This window comes from Macrotis lagotis, chromosome 7 (genome assembly GCF_037893015.1).
Source record: "Macrotis lagotis isolate mMagLag1 chromosome 7, bilby.v1.9.chrom.fasta, whole genome shotgun sequence".
In the NCBI taxonomy this organism is placed as follows: domain Eukaryota; kingdom Metazoa; phylum Chordata; class Mammalia; order Peramelemorphia; family Peramelidae; genus Macrotis; species Macrotis lagotis.
The window spans coordinates 50,013,848-50,032,687 of record NC_133664.1 but is presented as its reverse complement, the minus strand read 5'-3'; the positions used below and the strand labels follow the sequence as shown (position 1 = coordinate 50,032,687).

Sequence of the window (18,840 nt, the reverse complement as noted above, 5' to 3'; positions counted from 1 at the left end):
CCATACAAACTCCTGATTAGGAACACTTGTTTTATTTATATATTCACAGTATTTAGAGCAGGACGGATCAGTAGAAATTGATCATTTTATAGATGAGGAAACTGAGTCCTGGGGACGAGATCACAGCTACATCAGTGACAGATGAGAACTCTGGTTTCCTGACTCCTAATTCAGTGTGCTTTTCACTCATTATGCCCCGTTTTTCTCTTCTTTTGATAATCTTCTGTGGTAGTTGAAGTGTGTTCCTAGGCATCTGTTAAATTTGGCCTGTTTCATCTTGCTAGGAGACAGGTTGCCATGCTAAGCTAAGGTAGCTTAGGAGAACTATATAGACAACCCTGGAATTGCTATGTTCCAATAAAATTGCATAATTCCAAAAATAATCAAATCTTCCCACTGAACATACTTAAAAAAATTAGATTATGGCTTTATTGTTGTTTCAGTTGTGTCTGATTCTTCATGACCCCATTTGGAGTTTTCTTGGCAAGGATACTGGAGTGGTTTGCCATTTCCTTCTCCAGCATTTTACATATGAGTAAACTAAGGCAAACAGGGTCAGGGGACTTGCCCAGGGTCACAGTGAGGAAGTATCTCAGGCTGGATTTGAACCCAAGTCTTCCTGACTCCAGGACCAGGACTCTAGCTGTCCTGACTGTTAGCTCTACTGTTGTTACTAATGTTTGTGTATATACTTACATACATGCTTATATACATACATATATAGTTACTAGTATTTTAAAAAACCTGATAGTAAAATGTCAACTTTTGACAAAAAAAGTTGTCAAATATGTGTCAGGAGGAGGGGGGATGAGAGGAGTCTAAGGGATGAGTTAATATGAATTTGATGACTTTGCTGTGAAGCTCTGCCTCACTTAAATCCAGTTCACACTCAAGTCAAAAACATCACCTTTGTGATATCTTCAAGGATGAAGGACAAACAACAATACATGACTAGGTGAGTGGCATATTGGAAGTAACATTACAAGTGTTTTGCGGCAATTTTGGAGTTTTTTATGGGTGATTTCACTCCAAGATCACCCCTCTTCTGTTATCATTCCCCAGTTGCTAAACATTTTTCTTGACGCCAGAGTCCCTAACTCAAGACTTGAAATCATATAACTTTTACAAAAGTGAAAAGAGATCTTCCTTCAAGGGAATTTTAGTGTAATGAGGGGAATAAGCCATACTGATAATGCAGATGAGACAATATGCCAAAGACAGATCTATACCAAGTTTTTTTTTTTTTTTTAGGTTTTTTGCAAGGCAATGGGGTTAAGTGGCTTGCCCAAGGTCACATAGCTAGGTAATTATTAAATGTCTGAGGCCCGATTTGAATTCAGGTCCTTCTGACTCCAGGGCTGGTACTCCACTGAGCCACCTTAGCTGCCCCATACCAAGTTCTAGGAAGAAATATAATAACTCAGTGAAGGAGGATCAGCAAAGACTTTCTGAAGGGGGGTGGGTTAAGTGGAGTCCAAGATCTTTACAGAATCATAGATGCAGGTTGCAGTGCCTACCCTGTATTAGTGTGTGCCAGCATGTTTCTAAATTTGTGAAATCTAAGATTTCAGATTTATAAAGTGAATTAGTGTCCTATTTAATCAATTTTGTAAATTCAGTGTTCTCTTAAATTGGTTTATTAAAATGAAAAAATTCCAGTATATTCTAGAAAAGAGGTACATTTTTCAAAGTAATATATTAGATGACTTGGAGGCTAACATGATTTTTATGAGTAGTTCATGTTTTAAGATATTAAAACATTTAAGAATTCAGGGGAGGAATAAATGTAGTACCACAGATTGAGTTAGAAGGAAAGGTTCAATGACTGCCTATAACAGTGACCCTGGACAACTGGCAACATCTTAGTTCTTAGGCAACTTTCTAAAAGTATAAGTTGCTTATTTGATCCATGAGGAATTTTTGTACCCGTAGTTTGGTTAAGCAGCTAGATGGATAGTGGATAGAACACTGGACCTGAAGTCTGGAAGACTTGAGTTCAAATTTGACCTTAGACACTCTAGAAAAGTCACTTAACCTCCGTTTGCCTTAATCCAATGGAGAAAGAAATGGCAGACCACTCCAGTTTCTTTGCTAGGAAAACCACATGGACACTATGGTCCATAGGATCACAAAGAGTTGCACATGATTAAACAATAGGTTCTCTATATGCATAATATCACAGGTCTGGAACCTCCCTCCCATTTTTTTTAAAGTTAAAAGAATCCCTGAGCATTGATTGTCAGTAGGTTCATCCTATAAATTATGTGAGTCATTAAATTCAATGCCTTAAAGATAACATTTGTAATTTTTTCTTGTGATGTTAACTCTTCTGACATATTTTCAACATTGTTGACTTTGGTATACTATATAAATCCATGACATTCAATAAGTAAACCCTTAATTTGGTAAGAGAAAGTCAGCAGGTAGAGAAATGAGCAAAACTCTGAAATTAACTGGGAATTATCTAAAGATTTTATACATCTGGATGAAGAAAGATAGTAGTGGTAACTGTAGAGGGGAATCCATTAAAAATGACAGTAAGAAACAAAGAATTTGAAGACTTTGGAGAAAATTTAGATTTAAGAATCAGGACAATTTGCCTAGTGACAATTGATAATATAATTAAAGAAACCATTGCAAGACCTTTACTACCTGACCTAAATGTCAATTAAAAATGAATTGTAGAAAAATAAAATTTTGGGGGAGGGGTAGTGATCTCAGCTATCCATTGAATCTGTAATTCATAATCCTGGCAATTCTTTACTTTGTTGGTAGGAAAGATAGTAAGATTACCAAAATCTCTTTTGACTGACATTATGGCATGTTTAAATCCCTTCATTTTCCAAAGTGCTTACAGTCTCACTGGTTGCTGTTCCTCCCTCTCGTCCCCCTTCCATCCACATCAGCTGTAGGTGGGATAGAGGTAGTAGGTATCTAGGAAAAGGGTAACTCAGAGTAGGTTGGGTTCATAGCTTGCTCAGGTTCTTTCTCAATAATAATCTTTTGTAAAAGCTTTCATTTATCTGGCTATCATTTTCTATTGATATCATAGCATAGATGAACCCATCCCTAATAACAGAGCAGCATGTTTGAACAATATAGTACATTGATCATTTTTTTAAAAAAGTACCTCATTCTACACTCATAGATCGCACTGTCATCAGTTCTCTTCTCAGAGAAATGAGGCATACTCTGCCATCAGCCTCTGACAATAAACTTAGCGACTGCATTGATCAGAATTTTGATGTTACTAGTTTAAAAAATAAAAAAAATTCCCTTTTAGTATGAATATCAGAAAAATCAGTTAAAAATAATTTCTTTTACAAAGAACATACAGAAGAGAGGGTGTATGAAGCTTGGAATCTCTATTACATTCAGTTTGGAGTTTGGATTTATTTTAACATAGTTTTCCAATATTTCCCTACTTATCTATCTCTCCTGAACTTTCTTCTTTTTACTTCTGTTTCTTTTTATTTTTGGTTCATTTAAAAAAGATTTATGAACACTTTATTTCCTTCCCTGTTTTTGCACCATAAACATCCTTATCTACCCTTCCTCTCCACATCCCCAGTAATTTCTTGTGTCTGTCTCATTCCCTTCCAAAATAAAAACCTTTCCTTATTTTCTGTAAAGAATATAATCACATAAAACAAATCTTCACATAGGCTGTGACTGAAGATATATACTTCATTCTTCAATTCTAGTCCATCTCTGTCCTGCCAAGAGGTTAGAAACATGGTTCACAAGGTTTAATGTATTACTTTTCCATTACTTTATTGAAATCTTTTAGAAAATTATTCTCTTTTTTTTGGACTTGTGCTTTGTATCAATTCATACAAGTCTTGAGTAAATGAAAAATCATTTGTTAAGTGCTTTTTATATATCAGGTACAACATTAAGTGCAGGAAATGCAAATGTATTTTAAAAAAGAAAACAGCCTTTGCCTATATGGAGGTTCTTTCTAATTGGAGATGACATGTCTGGGGAATATAAGCAGGAGGATGTATTTGGTTATTGGATGGTGGAGTTGGAAGGTAGAGATGACTGGCAGAGAGCATAATGACTGAATGGAACAGGAAGCTAAAGCAGGATCTTGTTTCTAGATGTTATGGACCGGTAGACACCTTTAGTCATTAATCAGCTGATTTTGGCTCTGGAGTCTATTCTTGTTTTTTTTTTTTAAGGTTTTTTTTTTTTTTGCAAGGCAAATGGGGTTAAGTGGCTTGCCCAAGGCCACACAGCTAGGTAATAATTAAGTGTCTCGGGGTCGGATTTGAACTCAGGTCCTCCTGACTCCAGGGCTGGTGCTCTATCCACTGTGCCACCTAGCTACCCCTCTGGAGTCTATTCTTGCTATCCAATTATTTTCTTTCTTTCTTTCTTTTTTGCAAAGCAAATGGGTTTAAGTGGCTTGCCCACGGCCACACAGCTAGGTAATTATTAAGTGTCTGAGACCAGATTTGAACCCAGGTACTACTGACTCCAGGGCCGGTGCTTTATCCACTATGCCATCTAGCCGCCCCTGGAGTCTATTCTTAATGAATTGATTTGTATGCTTAGTAAATTGGAGCTACTAGGTAGTACAGCAGATAGAGTACAGGACCTCGAGTCAGTTCAAATCTGACCTCAGACACGTATTAGCTGTGTGACCCTGGGCAAGTGACTTCAGTTTGTTTCAGTTTCCCCATATGTAAAATGAGCTGGAGAATGAAAAAGCAAACAATTCCAGTATTTTTGCCCTGAAAACCAGAGGGTTCATGAAGCATTGGGACAGGACTGGAAAGTGAGTCAATAACACTTATCCAGAGAGCAGATCTGGAATATTCCAAGTTAAGGTAGAGTGTTCCAGATCTAGATGGAGGCTCTTGATCCAGATGATGTTGGACAAGATCATTATCATTGGGAGCAAGATGGAGACATGGCTAGTTGAATGACTAAATGAATATGAAACTGAGATTTTACAGAATTTTTCATATTTTTGTTTTTACACTCTGCCATCTTTCTTCCTGGTTTTCTTCTGCTGCTAAAACTGCGTCTATCTTCACTTGTCCTGATTCAGTTGGATTTAGGTTGATAATTCCCACCTAAAAAGTAGCATTTTCATAATTTTTGCTTCTACTGACCTACCATTCCCAACTTGATAATTTGACTCTTGAACAAGTCATTATTGAGAATTGTTAATTCATAATTGAATTAATATATTCATATTTAGCCCAACTAATTTAGCTCAAACTAAAAAAAATTTAGCTTCCTTTTAGTTTTTTTGAAATTTCCCTTTTTTTAAAAAAAAAATCTTCCTTCCCTCCCTACCTTATTATCAGAGTGTAAGTCAACCATAGCTTATGAAAAGTGTGTGGTAGGTGATTATAATTTCATATTATATGATATAAATATTCTTTCAGACCTTTCAATTCCACTTTGGTGTTTCATAGCCTAGAAGATACAGATCTCAGCCTAGCATACATATAGAAGCATACCTGGGATAGGTAAGGAAAGCATTATCATTAATAAGGTATCTTGCCTAAAAACCTAAGAAGGCCTATAAAGACTATTTATAGTGCCTGGTGAGGAACTGGGTAATGGAAAAACAGTTTTGGAAATAAGTGTAGAGATGAAAAAGTAATTGATGTCCAAATGTACTGTAAATATTCTTTAAAATAATTCATTGGTGATGTCTTGAATGGAAGTAATATAGAAAAATACATAAATCTCACATCTGTCATAAGGCTACATAAACATTGTATTTTTATAATATTTTTGAGAAGTCTCTTGCTTGAAATGCCATTGCTGGTTAGGTCTTTGTCCCTCTTAAATTTAAGAAAAACATTTTTTTATTAAAAAAACTAAAACCCAACAAAATTGGGATCTTCAACTTATTCTATCAAGCTACCTTGGAAATTTAGTTTAAAAAAGTTACTCAGTTTTCAATTGTATGCCCCCCCCCCAAAAGAAGTCTCCTAATGATCACCCATCTTGTTTGTCCATTGAATGACATTGTTATATGTGTTTGTGATTTACTAAAGAGCTTTCTTTTTTTTTTTTACAGTAAAGAAAAAATTGTTGAATCAAATCTTTTGAGATAAATTTCTTATCCAGTTGGGATGATAATTAACATATACATTTGAAACAGTCAAAGAGGCAAATAATTCTTTTAATGATTCTTCTGATATAATATATGATTGAAATTGACAGCGAATTATAGGTTTTTGAATGGTATCTCCTTGAGGAATGGGGGGGGGGGGGAAGAAACCAAAACAACTCATTAACTGTTTTTGTTTTAAAGACACTTATGCAGTGTATATATTCAGATTACTGAAGATCATTTAAACTGGTACTTGGTGTATTTAAATTTGATCCTGCAGATAAATTTTAAATTTTACCTAAAGCTTGTTCTCTCATTTGTTTAGCCTACAAGTCCCAAATTTGGAAAAGCTGACTCTTATGAAAAACTGGAGAAACTGGGAGAAGGCTCTTACGCCACCGTGTACAAAGGAAAAAGCAAGTAAGTATTCTATTTTTGGTGAACTTTCTATTGAAATGATGCCTCTTACCCAATAGCGTATTGATGGTTTCTTTTATTAAAGCTTTTTAAAGTGTTTATTTATTGTATTTTAAATATTGCTTCTGTGTTCTGTGTCCCTATTCCCTCCCATTCCAGAGAACTCAGAAAAGAAAAACAGAGTTAGTTGAATAAAATTAACTTACCTAAGAAGTAAGACATTTTATATGGTGTTCCCTTCACTTCTGCAAAGCAGGAGGGGAGTTCTTTGCGTGTATCTTTTTCTTTAGAATCAATCTTGGTCATCATAACTTTATTTCATTGAGTTCCTCACTGAGAGAGTGAGTTAGAAAGAACAAGGAAAAGGTTCTGCAACATTATAAATGGAAGAAAAGTGTTTATTTCTTAAAAATGCATGCATATATGCATGCAACCATCTCTCTTCCAAGACTTGAGTTCTTTTTTCTTTGTCAGTCATTAATTTACTAATGATGTCATAAAATTGAAATAATATAAATGTTAAAGTGCATTCTTCTAATAAGGAAATTTAGCAAATATGCCCAATATTCCTTTTTTCTCCTACCATCCTCTCCACTGTCTCATGTTCTTGTCTTGCCTTTATTTCTAAAGCGTGCATTTTCTCTTAGGGTACTCAGGTTCATTGGAATTATCTAATCATCTGAGTTTCATCTTCTAGGTGAAGGAAATAGTTTATTTCTCTTAGAGGACCAGTTTGTTTTCAAATACTTGTCTGATTGGCTAAACTAAATTAGTCATCAGTGAAAAATCTTTTTGTATGAGATCTTTTTTCCCCCCTCCATCTTAACGAAATCACTTTTGTTCAAGGAAGAATTGCAGAATTTTCTTCATATTGGCTTGATATTGGCATTGCAAATATCTTTCCTGATTACTGTGTTGAAGTAAAAGAATGGATATAAAATCTTTATTTAGTGCTTACTATGAGCAGAGCAATGGAGACAAACTAGAAAAGCAAGGTGGCCCCCTGATCTCATGTAGCTTTACATTAAAATATAGAGGAGAAAACACATAAAAGATGTTTTAGAGGGGGAAATCCTCAATGCTTTGACAAAATCGATGGTAATTTGTCTTCTTCATTGGTATTTCCATTAAGAAAACCCTATTTAGTTCTGATGTTGATAGTCCCAAGGACTTTGGTGTAGACTAGTAATTATGTGTGTCTGTGTTTGTATCTGTGTGTCTGTGTCTGTTTTGGGGAGGGGAAGGGAGTTTTTTTACCCATAAATTATTGCTTCTTCATAAGAGTTGCTTCCATGGATGATATGTAGGGAAAGACAAGGGAGCAGAGTTGGTGGTGTACATAGTAGTATACTGGGGGTACACAGTAGTGTTGGTGGGCCCCCTCTACACAAGAGTGACTCCCCTCAATTATGGCTAAGAGTGGCCAGGCTTCAAGTAGGGCTTGAGAACTGTGGTTGAAAAACAATGTGAAGATAATGAGATACAGCAGAGAATGATTTTTAAATGACTGCCCCCCCAACTATAGTGTTTCTATTCCTTCACAAAATCATTCCCCAGACTTCTCTATTAAGGGGGTGGGAGTATAAAGGGGTTAGTGGTATGTTATTTTTAAGAAGTCTTAAATGTTTCTCCACTTGCCTTGCCAAATTCAAGCATGGTCTTGTTTTTATTATTTTCTCCTCAAAATAGCCTAGAGAAATAACCCTTCATAGTCTAAGTCATTCTTATATTGGTGATTTAAATGTACAGTATATTCAGGTTTAGGGGATTTGTGAGAGGAAAAAGCTAGATTTCAGAAACTCTTCCCTGGCAAAACTCTAGAGTAGGTTATTAAGTTTGTGTCTTGGGAGCACTTAGAAAAGGAAGCACTGATTACAATGCCTAAAAATAAGCTCCAAGCACATTCCTCACAACAACCTCAGGAGGTAGATAGGATGGATACTACTATTATCCTGATTTTGCCAGGAAGGGAACAGAAATTCCAGAGACTGAGCAGTTCAGAATCATGGGATTTAGAGCTTTGGATGCCCTGGAGTCTATGTAGCCCAATTCCCCCATTTTATAGATAGTAATCTAAAGGACTTGTTCAAGTGACACACAATTGACAAGACCAAGTCTTAAGTAACAGAACCAAGACTAAGCCCAGGATCCTCTGATTGTCTACGTTGTTTTTATTTTTAAATTTTATTTATTTAAGGCAACAAGGTTAATGACTTGCCCAAGGTCACACAGCTAGGCACTTATTAAGTGTCTGAGGGTGGATTTGAACTCAGCTCCTCCTGATTCCAGGACTGGTGCTCTATCCACTGTGCCACCTAGCTGCCCATTTTTTTTTATTTTTAATATGTTTCTCTGGTAGCTGTCAATAGTCAGTAAACATTTTTTAAAGCATCTATTATGTACCAGACACAGCACTGGGGTTGGAAAGATAAGCTCATAGCAGAGTTCCTGGAAAGTTTTGTTATTCAGTCAATTCACTCAAGTTTGACTCTCTGTGACCCTGATGGCCATTCTGCCCATGGGGGTTTTCTTGGCAAAGATACTGGAGTGATTTCCCATTTCCTTCTGCAAAGTGATTTGCCCAGGGTCATACAGCTAATGTCTGAAGTTTGAACTCAGGTTTTTTGGACTCTAGTCCCAGTGTTCTTTGCACTGATCCTCCTAGTTGCCTTCTTCCTGCTTGGTAGCAGGTGCTTAATAAATGTGTGTTGTGTTATGGTGTGTGGTATTATGTTGTATTATAAGGTATATAGTCTAATGGGAGACAGCAAATATGAGAACTGGGATTTTTGAAACCAAGTGTTTTTCCTCCAAAGTCCATTTTCTTGTTCCTATATCTTGTCGCCTCTTGTGACTCCAGCTAGTCTAGACTCAATAAGAGCATGATATTACAGGCTAATATCATTTCCCTTCAAAATACAGGATTGTTCCAAAAGTCTTAGTTGTTTTGTATAAATCTATTAAAACTTAAAATTGCACTAAAACTTTTGGGATAACCCTGGATTTTTAGATTTAAAAAGAACTCGACAACTTTCTAGAGTGATTCCTTTGCAACAGTCCTTGTAAGATAGTTTTATTATTCTTAATTTACAAAGAAGCAAATTTGAGAGAAATAAAGTGTCTTATCCTGGCTCACAAAGATGGCAGAGCTAGCATGCCAACCAAGGACTCCTTTGTACCTACAAAGTCACTATTACTTTTGTTGTTGTTGTTGCACATGAATTAGACTTGAGTGATGGGGGCTGTGCTAAGTCATCAGCCTCATTTTCTCCTCCAGAGCCATTTGGGTCCAGTGGTCAGACATGAATCAGGACAAGTGGAGATGTGATGGAATCTGGGTTAGATGATTTGTCCATTGTCTCACATCTAATAAGTGCCAAGTGACTGAGGTCAAATTTGAACTCCGGTCCTCCTGACCCCTGGGCTGGTGCTGTATCCACTGTACCATCTAGCTGACTCATATTGTCGCTACAGATTTGGCAACTGGCAGGTCATCCAAGTACAATCATTATTATACTTATAGGTGTCAGCCCTTATTACTATTGATTTGACATTTTTCAAACTAATTCTAATCATCAGATAGTAATTTTATTTCTGTTTACTATGTAACAAGAAGCTGGGTGGTGTGGTGGATAGAGCACCAGACCTGAAGTCAGGAAGACTCAAATTCCTGTGTTCAGATTTGGCCTCAGACATTTATTAGCTATGTGACCCTTGATAGTTTGCTTCACTTTCCTTATCTGTAAAAGAAGATGAAGAAGGAAAAGGCAAAACTACTCCAGTGTCTTTGCCAAGAAAACCCCAAATGGAGTCACAAAGAGTCAGACATGACTGAACAACAAAGACTGTGACAGGTGCTAAGGATCATAAAGACAAAAATCAATAGAGATCCTACTCTTTAGGAAGATTAGCCTACATTAAGAGTAAAACAGTGTGAGTAAAGATGAGTAAATACCAGATATGCACAAAGTTATTTTTTTAGAAGGTAATAGCAATTGTGGAGTAGGGGAAGAAGGATGTATGAGCTTTGTGTGGAAGATGGCCTTTGACTTATGTTTTGAAGGTGGTGAGGGTCTCTGAGACAGAGCTGAGGATATCATAAGCCGGGGGGGGGCGGGGAGAGACAACTTGCATAGAGATTGGAATTGGAATATCATATATAGGGAATAACAGGTTAAATTTCCTTGAATTGTACAATATCTGAAGAAGAATAATGTGCAGGTGACCTGGAAAAGTAGAGAATAACTATGTTATAAAGGATTTTTTTGTTATCTTCTGTTTGTCTGTCTATCTCTCTATTTCTAAATATCTATCCTCTATCTTAGCTACTGATAGAGATGCTTTGTCTATACATTCATTTTACAGTTGAGTAAATTGAGGGTCAGAATATGGAAGGGTCTTGTCTAAGGTGACATCATTGGTAAGTGACTGAAATAGTATTCAAATATATGTCTTGTGATGCTAAGCCCATTGTTCTTTCTGATAGAAATATCCCACTGATTCGAGTTATCTTAATTTCATTTATCCAAGCCTTTCGTGGTGTACTCATAGACAAACTAGAGAGTAGACTTGATGATAATAGGTAAGTTAAGGCAACAGACATTTATTAAGAGGTTACTGGGTTCCAGGAGAATTGCTAAGATTTGGGAATAGAAGAGAGAGCAACAAGAATGACAATCTTTGCCCTTAGACAGTGAGGAGAAGTTACCTCCTAAAGGCATGGTGCCGATGTTTGGAGACACATCTGGGAGAGAAGTGAAGGATGATTGACTTAGGTTCTTCCTTCCTTAAATGGAAGTTCCTAGAGGAAACTTTCCACAAATGGGAGGAGGAGGTTTCCCAGGATGAGAAGATAGAATTAAATAGATTTGTAACTGCTCTTATGGGTGGATCCAAGGAGAGTTAAACAGTCATTGTGAAAGGAGGCCTCCATTATATCATAGGGTTCCATTCTTGGCCATGTTCTGTTCAACATGTTCATTAGGAATTTGAATGACGACCTAAATAATGTGGTTATAACATGGGCTGACATGAATTTGGGAGAGAGACCTGATTCATTAGATGACAGTCAGACTCCAAAGTGTTCTTGAGAGACTCGAAACAACAGGCCCACATTTAACAAGATGACTATAGGTTAACCTTCAGTTAGGTCAAAAACAAAAATCAATAGTACAAGTTAGCAGTTCACGTGAAAAATCCCCCTGGATTTTAGTGGATTGTAAGTTTAATATGAGTCAGCATATTAAATCAGTGTGAGGTTGCTGCCAAGGAAGCTAATGAAATATTGGGATGCATTAGTGCAAATACAATGTCCAAATCAGGAAAAGAAGAGAAATTTCTGTGTCCTTGGAGCTAGACCATTCACAACTGGACTATACTTCTAAGAGGAACTTGGGTGAACTTGAAACCATCTCAGCTGAGCAACCTTTCAAAGAAATGAGGATGTTTCATTTGGAAAAGGAACAATGTAGGAATGACATAAGAACTATCAATTGAACAGACAATCAATAAAGATTTATTAAATGCTTCTTATGTGCTGGGTGCCAGACTAGCCTACAAAGAATGTTTGTCCTCATAGAGGACATTCTAATGGATAGATAAAGGCAACAAAGGGTGTTTTGTGTGTGTGTGTGTGTGTGTGTGTGTGTACATAATTTTACACATAATATATATATGTGCACACAAATATTTTGTATACTTATACTTACCTATTATATATATATCAAATGTGAAAATATAAATATATAATAGGTAAGTTTTAGAGACAGAGAACTTACATTTTAATGCCTGTAGGAAATGTTTCATGTACAAGATGGTACTTGAGCTGTATCTTCAAGGAAAGGATGGATTCTAAACCAAGGGATAGGGAAGAAGGGAGTGCCACCAAACCCTAAGAGATGGCAAGTTGTGAGGCATGGAGAAGGGAGATGGAGTTTTATGTGTGAGGAATTGAGAAAAGGTCAGTTTGAATGGACTATATAGTTCCCGAAAAGAAGAATGACACCATGAGGCTAGAAAGATAGATGGGGGAAAAACTGTGAGGACTTTCAAAGTTAATGAGTTTCTATATTATACCAGAGGTGATAGGAAGCCATTGGGGGTTATTGAATAAGGTAAGGAAATGCTAGATCTGCACTGAAGGAAAATCAATTTGGTAGCAGTGTCTAGGATAGGCTGAAGTGGGTATAATCTTTAGGCAGGGAGACTAATGTGGAAGCAACAATATGCATGAGAAATTATGAGGGTCTGAATAAATAGTAATTCTTTAAATGTGGAAAAGTGGTTAGACTTTTCTTGAGACCCAGATCTGAAATAAAATCAATGAGTAGAAGTAGTAGTGAAGGTTGTTGGGTTCAATATAAAGACAGACTTTCTAACTGAGTTATCTGAAAATGGAATGAGCCACCTTCTGAGGTAGTGATTTCTATATCATTGGAAATCTCCTAAAAGTAGATACTTGATCATTGTGTGTCACTTATCAGAGAGATGTTATCAAAGGGATTCTGACTTTTGTAATAGTAGGAATTCATGCTTTAGATGAGTAGTTAGTCTACATAATTTTTGACCCTCCCAACTCTTTAATTTCACATAAGAAGTTCATCAGAACAATCTAAGAGAGAAATGCATGAATTTGCTGACATTTATGAGATCATCAGCTCTTGCTGAGTAAATTTGCCACACCTTTGATTCCCCCCCTTTAAAATAGAAGTAGAAAGAAAGGGATATTTGTTGTTAGGGGGTAGAATGATAAAATATCCCAGAAGTCACCAACAGAGACTTACTTAAGTGTTTGGTCCAAGTAAGTGCTTAATCAATATATGGATTTAATGATCACATACTGAATAATATTTCTTTTTTGATACTTTAAATATAAATGTTCTGTAGGAAAAACTGTGTTGTTTGAGCAATGGAAGTTTTGAGGCCCATCACTCCAGTATAAAGTTTGCGGAGGAGAGTAATGTGTAAGAATATTGGAAATATAAAAAGGTCAAGGTGATCAAGACTTTAAATGCCATCTAGAGGATTTCCTATTTAATTGGAGAGGTAATACAGAAACACTGTAGTTTTTGACTTTAGAGGAGATAACACAATTAGACCTGTTCTTTAGGAATTTCACTTCACAGCCATATGGAGGATGCATTGGAATAGGGAAAGAACTGAGGAAGTGAGATCATTTAAGAGGCAATTTAATGGTGCAAGAGTGACATGATTGGATTTGAACTAGGGAGACAAAGAGGAAGTGGAAGGGAGCTGATAGATGTAAGTTGTGTAGTGATAGGAATGATAAGCTTTACATATGTGAGGTGAGTGAGAATTTGAAAATGATACTGAGGTTGAAGGATGGATGGTGTTGCCTTCAGTAGTAACAGGAAAATTCGGAAGAAGGAAAGGTTTTTAAAGAAAGATAATGATATAGTTGATTTTGCTTTTTTAAAACATCTTCTCTCCTCCAAAAAAATTAAATTCCTTCACTTTCCTATAATGATAATAGTGTGAAATATCTAATAATAAGTTGGTGTTGAGGGATAGGTGTTCAGGAGAGAGATATATAAATTGGATATATGGACATAGGAATCATTTGCATAGAAATGATGATTGAACCTATGGGAACAAAGAGAGAACAGGGAAATGGACCCAGGACAGAGACTTGGGTTACACAGTTAGTGGGGGGTAATTGTAATATGGGCAAAGCACCAGCAAACGTATTTAAATAGATTTAGACAATTTGAGGGAAAAATAAGAGGGAGCAATGCTGAAAAAGTTAGAGAGGACAGAAGGTGATGGTGATTGATAGTATCAATCAAATACTCCTGAGAAGTCAATGTGAGAAGATAAAGGGAATGCCTCTAATTCTCGGACTCAGAAAGATAAAAACAAAAGCTTACTCATTAGGACCAAGGGATCCCAAAGTGAAGTTCATTGTTATGATTGGGAGTAGATGAAGATGAGGATGGAGAGACATGAATGAAGAGAGATATTGAAGTAGAAATAAGATAAGTCTAAAAATCACTCCTAGCTCTGAGGTATTCAATTTAAATGTTATAGATGATTATAAAATATATAGCTGTACTAATTTTGTGATTGCTATATGTTGAGTTGTCTTATCCTAATCATTACTAAGGAACAAGGTTATTGAGCTTGGACTGTGACAAACTCTATAATGACCTTATATCAATTTGACCCCATTTCCCCAAATGGGAAGTTTAAAGGAAAAAGAAAGAAAAGTTTATTTCTGATGATGAAAATTTACAGTTTTATATTCAACACCAAGGATTTCTGGGAAAGATTTGTTATCTGTATCCATTTCAAATGTTCACAACTAGGCTCTGCCTAATATTAATTAAATATTATGTAGAAACTAAATATTCTAGCTCATTTAAAAAATCAATTATACTTACCTCCAGTTTCTGTTCCTTGCATTAAACCTTCAAAAGATGAGTTCTGGTTTTCTATTTGTAAATGAATTAAAGTTGAATTTTATTGAAACAAAACATTTGTGATTTAAAGTCAATAGGGCATATTTGTAAATAGAAAATTCTTCCTTTCAATAACATTCTGAATTCAGGGAGCACTCATTCCTTTCTGGCATCTTAAATTACCCCAAATCTTTTAGGATGATCATCCTTAGATCCTTGATCACTTGAATTCCGACAGGTTGAAGCTGACAATGCCAGCTTTTCTTGGACAATCTCAAGGCTGATAGTTGGTGGTCATATGTATTATACTTAATTTCACTTCCAGCTGGAGATGAAAGCAATTGCCCATATGTCTGTCTCTCTAGGATGGCTCTTCACCTATTTTAAGAGGGGGTAGGGTAGCTATGTTTGCTTATTTATACCTCTGAAGCTTGCTTGTTTAGAAGAAAAATAAACTATATTGGGCTATCTAATTAGTTATGCTGGGTCACCTTGGAGCAGTGTATCTATAAGACATCTACAGAGACAATAACTGTGGCTTACTTACGGATTGCAATCCTCTCCATTCCCTCTCTTCTGTGCCTCCCCCCAGGCATTCCCCTCTGTGGATCCTTTTGTTTAAATGTCATTTCTGGCATCCTTGCCTGTGCCACCTCCCCTGTCCCTGTTCCCTCATCCAAAAGAAAAGTTATCGATTACCAGTGGCTAATGAGGCAAGACCATTCATTTAGATTGCTAGAAATTTTACTAATTTTTATTCTAGATCATCACTTAATGCTTTTAATGTACTTCACATTATGACATTACATTTATGTAGAAATTTGTATCTTATTCTAAAATTAATAATTTTTCCATCCTCTTTAGAATGGAATTCATGATAATTTACATTGTTTTTCAAGACTAAAAAATCTTTTTTTACTAATTAATACCTTTTCTTTTTACATAACCTTCATTTCAGAGTATATCTTTCCATCTCTCTCCACAGTGAAACATATCTTGTAATGAAGATTTAAAGGGAAAGTGAGGGAACTTTATTTTATTTTTTGGGGGGGGAGAGGATTTTTTTTAAAAAGCAAAACCAACCATATCAGCTTTGTTGACCATTATGAGCCATGTTGTGAAAATACATGTTTCCCACCTCTGCAACAAAGTGTTTTCTTAACCCTGAGATCTAGTTTTATCAATATAATTTCTACCTGATTTTTAAGTCTTTCTGTCTGACTTGAGTAATTTCCTCTCTCTCTCTCCTTTCTCCTCCTTTACCTCTCTTGCTACCGTTCTTCAAACCAACAAAACCTTTTCCAATTTATCTGATGCTCTTCCACCACAAACCCCAATCCCTCTTTCTTCTATCCCTCCTTGCTTTCCTTCCTTCTATAGAATTCTACTAGCAGATTTTTCAAATGAGGAGTTAATCAATCAAGACTCCTCAGAAACTTCTGAATTTAGCAGAGTTGCTATTTGCTAGAAGTTGAAAACCTGAGCATGAGTGTTAAAGGATTTTGAAGACAAAATTATGCATCCAAGTCCTAGGGAGGTTTTAGCTTAGTGGGGTCCTAATTTGCTGATAATGCTGATCTCTGATGCTTGGATAGTAGAACTCCTTTTACAGCAGTGTGTTATGAAGGTTGGCTTGCTGACTCGATGGGTACACAATGCCGAAGGCAAGAGGTTGCTAAATGGTCTATTGGAAAGAACAACCTAGATTCAAATACTGTCTTTTCCATTATGAGCAAAACAGGGTGTTTCTTTGGTTCTCGGTATCCTTAGCTAAAGGAAGAGGAGGTTAATTTAGAGTCTGAGAAGTCTTTTTCTCAACCTCAATCTTATGACTGGCTACACTAGAAAAAATAAACCTCAATTTCTGGAAGGAAAAGCTTCCACAAAACATCAGGATTGTTCCCAAGACTGTGTTGTATTGAAAATTACATTGAATTTGGATCCAGAAAGCCTCTTTTGAATCCCTGACTTTGAGTCCTAGTTCTGAAACTGGATTACTCAGGCAAATGAATTTAACTTCTTTGAGCTCCAGTTTTGTTTTTCTTTTAATATGTAAAATAACTATACTAGCTGCTTGCTGTGAGGATCTGGTAGGAGAATGATTATAAAACCCTTTTGAAGCTTAAAGTACTTCAGAGGAAAAACTGGATCAAATCTATAGCGATGGAGGGGACCTCAGGCAATGTAGTCCAATCCCCTTCTTTTACAGATGAGGGATTTAAGACCCATTAAGGTTAAATGACTTGCCCAATGAAATACAGGTGAGTGGCATATTTGAGATTCACATCCAGATTCTCTCACTGACTTCAAGCTAAACATTATTTTTACCATATTAACAAAATATCTTTGCTAGGTCATCTCCTCTGCTGTAGGTAATTATAATGGCTACTTTGGGATACTTTGTAATGGCTAGGATTTGTATAACTTTTACTTGCTGGCTCTGTGCTAATGCTTCTCATCTCATTTGATCCTCACAACAATCCTCGGAGGTAGGTCCTCTTATTTCCCTGTTTTACAGGTGAGGAAACTGAGGTAGACAGGTTAAATGACTTGCCCAGGATCACACAACTATCAAGAGTCTGAGGCCAGATTTGAATTCAGGGGTTACTGACTTAGACCCAGTGTTCTAGCTGTTGTGCCACCTACCTGCCATGTATCTATATTTTTTCAAGTACTTATATTTCTGGATCCATTTGTTAAAGTTATTCTCCAGTTTTTCACTTCTGACTCTGCCCTCCCAATCAGCATCCTAAGAGAGTACCTGCTTCATTTACTTGACAACTACAGCAGCACATACAGCTTTGGATAGTTGCTTATCTTAGGATTGATATCTATCTTCTCAGTTAAGCCCCTGGATAGTGTCTTGTAACCCCTCTACATGCATGAGTGATCCCATTCATTCTTTCTTGTTCCTTCCTATCTACTCCAAGGGATTCTACCCTCTATCATCTACTCTCTTTCATTTATCTCCAAAATCTCTCTGTCTACTGACTTCTTCCCTACTGCCCACAGATATGCCCATATCTTTTCCATCTTTAAAAGGAAAAAAAAAACCTTTGCCTTATTTTGTTTTTCCTGTTAGCTCTGTGAATCTCTGCTTCACTTAAATCCATTTCACACACAAGTCAAAATGTCACTTTGTCCTCTTTGTAAACAAAGAATGAGCAACAGTGATGGCGATAACAATGGCAATTATATTTCTCTTTTTTTGTGTGTGGCTAACCTCCTTGAGAAGAATGACTAGTCTCTACTTCCTTTATTCTCACACTGTTCTTAACTCTGACTTTCAACCTCATTAATCAATTGAAACTCTTCTCTCCAAGGCTACCAATGATCCTTTAAATCCTAAATATAATTATCCTTTTTTTGACTTTCTGAAAACTTTAACACTATTATCATTTTCATCTTGATTACCCCCGCCCCTTCCTGATACAACTCCTTCCTGGTTTTCCTACTAGTTGTCCGATAATTTCTTAGACTTTTTTGATTTTTTAAAAAAAATTAATATCTTATTTTTCCCCAGTTACATGCAAAAAACAATCTTTAACATTAGGTTTTTTTTTAAATTGACTTCCAATTTCTCTCCCTCTTCTCCCCCCCCCCTTCATTGAGAAGGCAAGCAGTTTGATACAAGGATAGTCATGAAAAACATAATTCCATGTTAATCATGATGTAAAAGAAAACAGATCAAAAAACACAAGAAAAATAAAGTAGAGGAAAGGTATACATTATATGCATTCAGACCCCATCAGTTCTTTCTCTGGAGATTGTTAACATTTTTCATCTTAATTCCAAAATTGTCTTGGATCATTGAATTACTGAGAATAGCTAAATCATTCACAGTTGATCATTGTACAATGTTGCTCTTACTATATGTAATACAATGTTCTTCTGGTTCTGTTCAATTCACTTTGTATCAGTTCA

General features: G+C 36.2%; 1 protein-coding gene across 2 annotated transcripts in view; it reads left to right on the top strand.

The window, feature by feature from the left end:
• CDK14 (cyclin dependent kinase 14) overlaps positions 1-18,840 on the top strand; it is a 664,696-nt gene that overhangs the window by 188,499 nt on the left and 457,357 nt on the right. For both annotated transcript variants that reach the window (XM_074192846.1, XM_074192847.1), the window contains exon 4: positions 6,408-6,502. In XM_074192846.1, the coding sequence (XP_074048947.1) occupies positions 6,408-6,502 (95 nt within the window). The remainder of the gene's footprint in view (positions 1-6,407; positions 6,503-18,840) is intronic.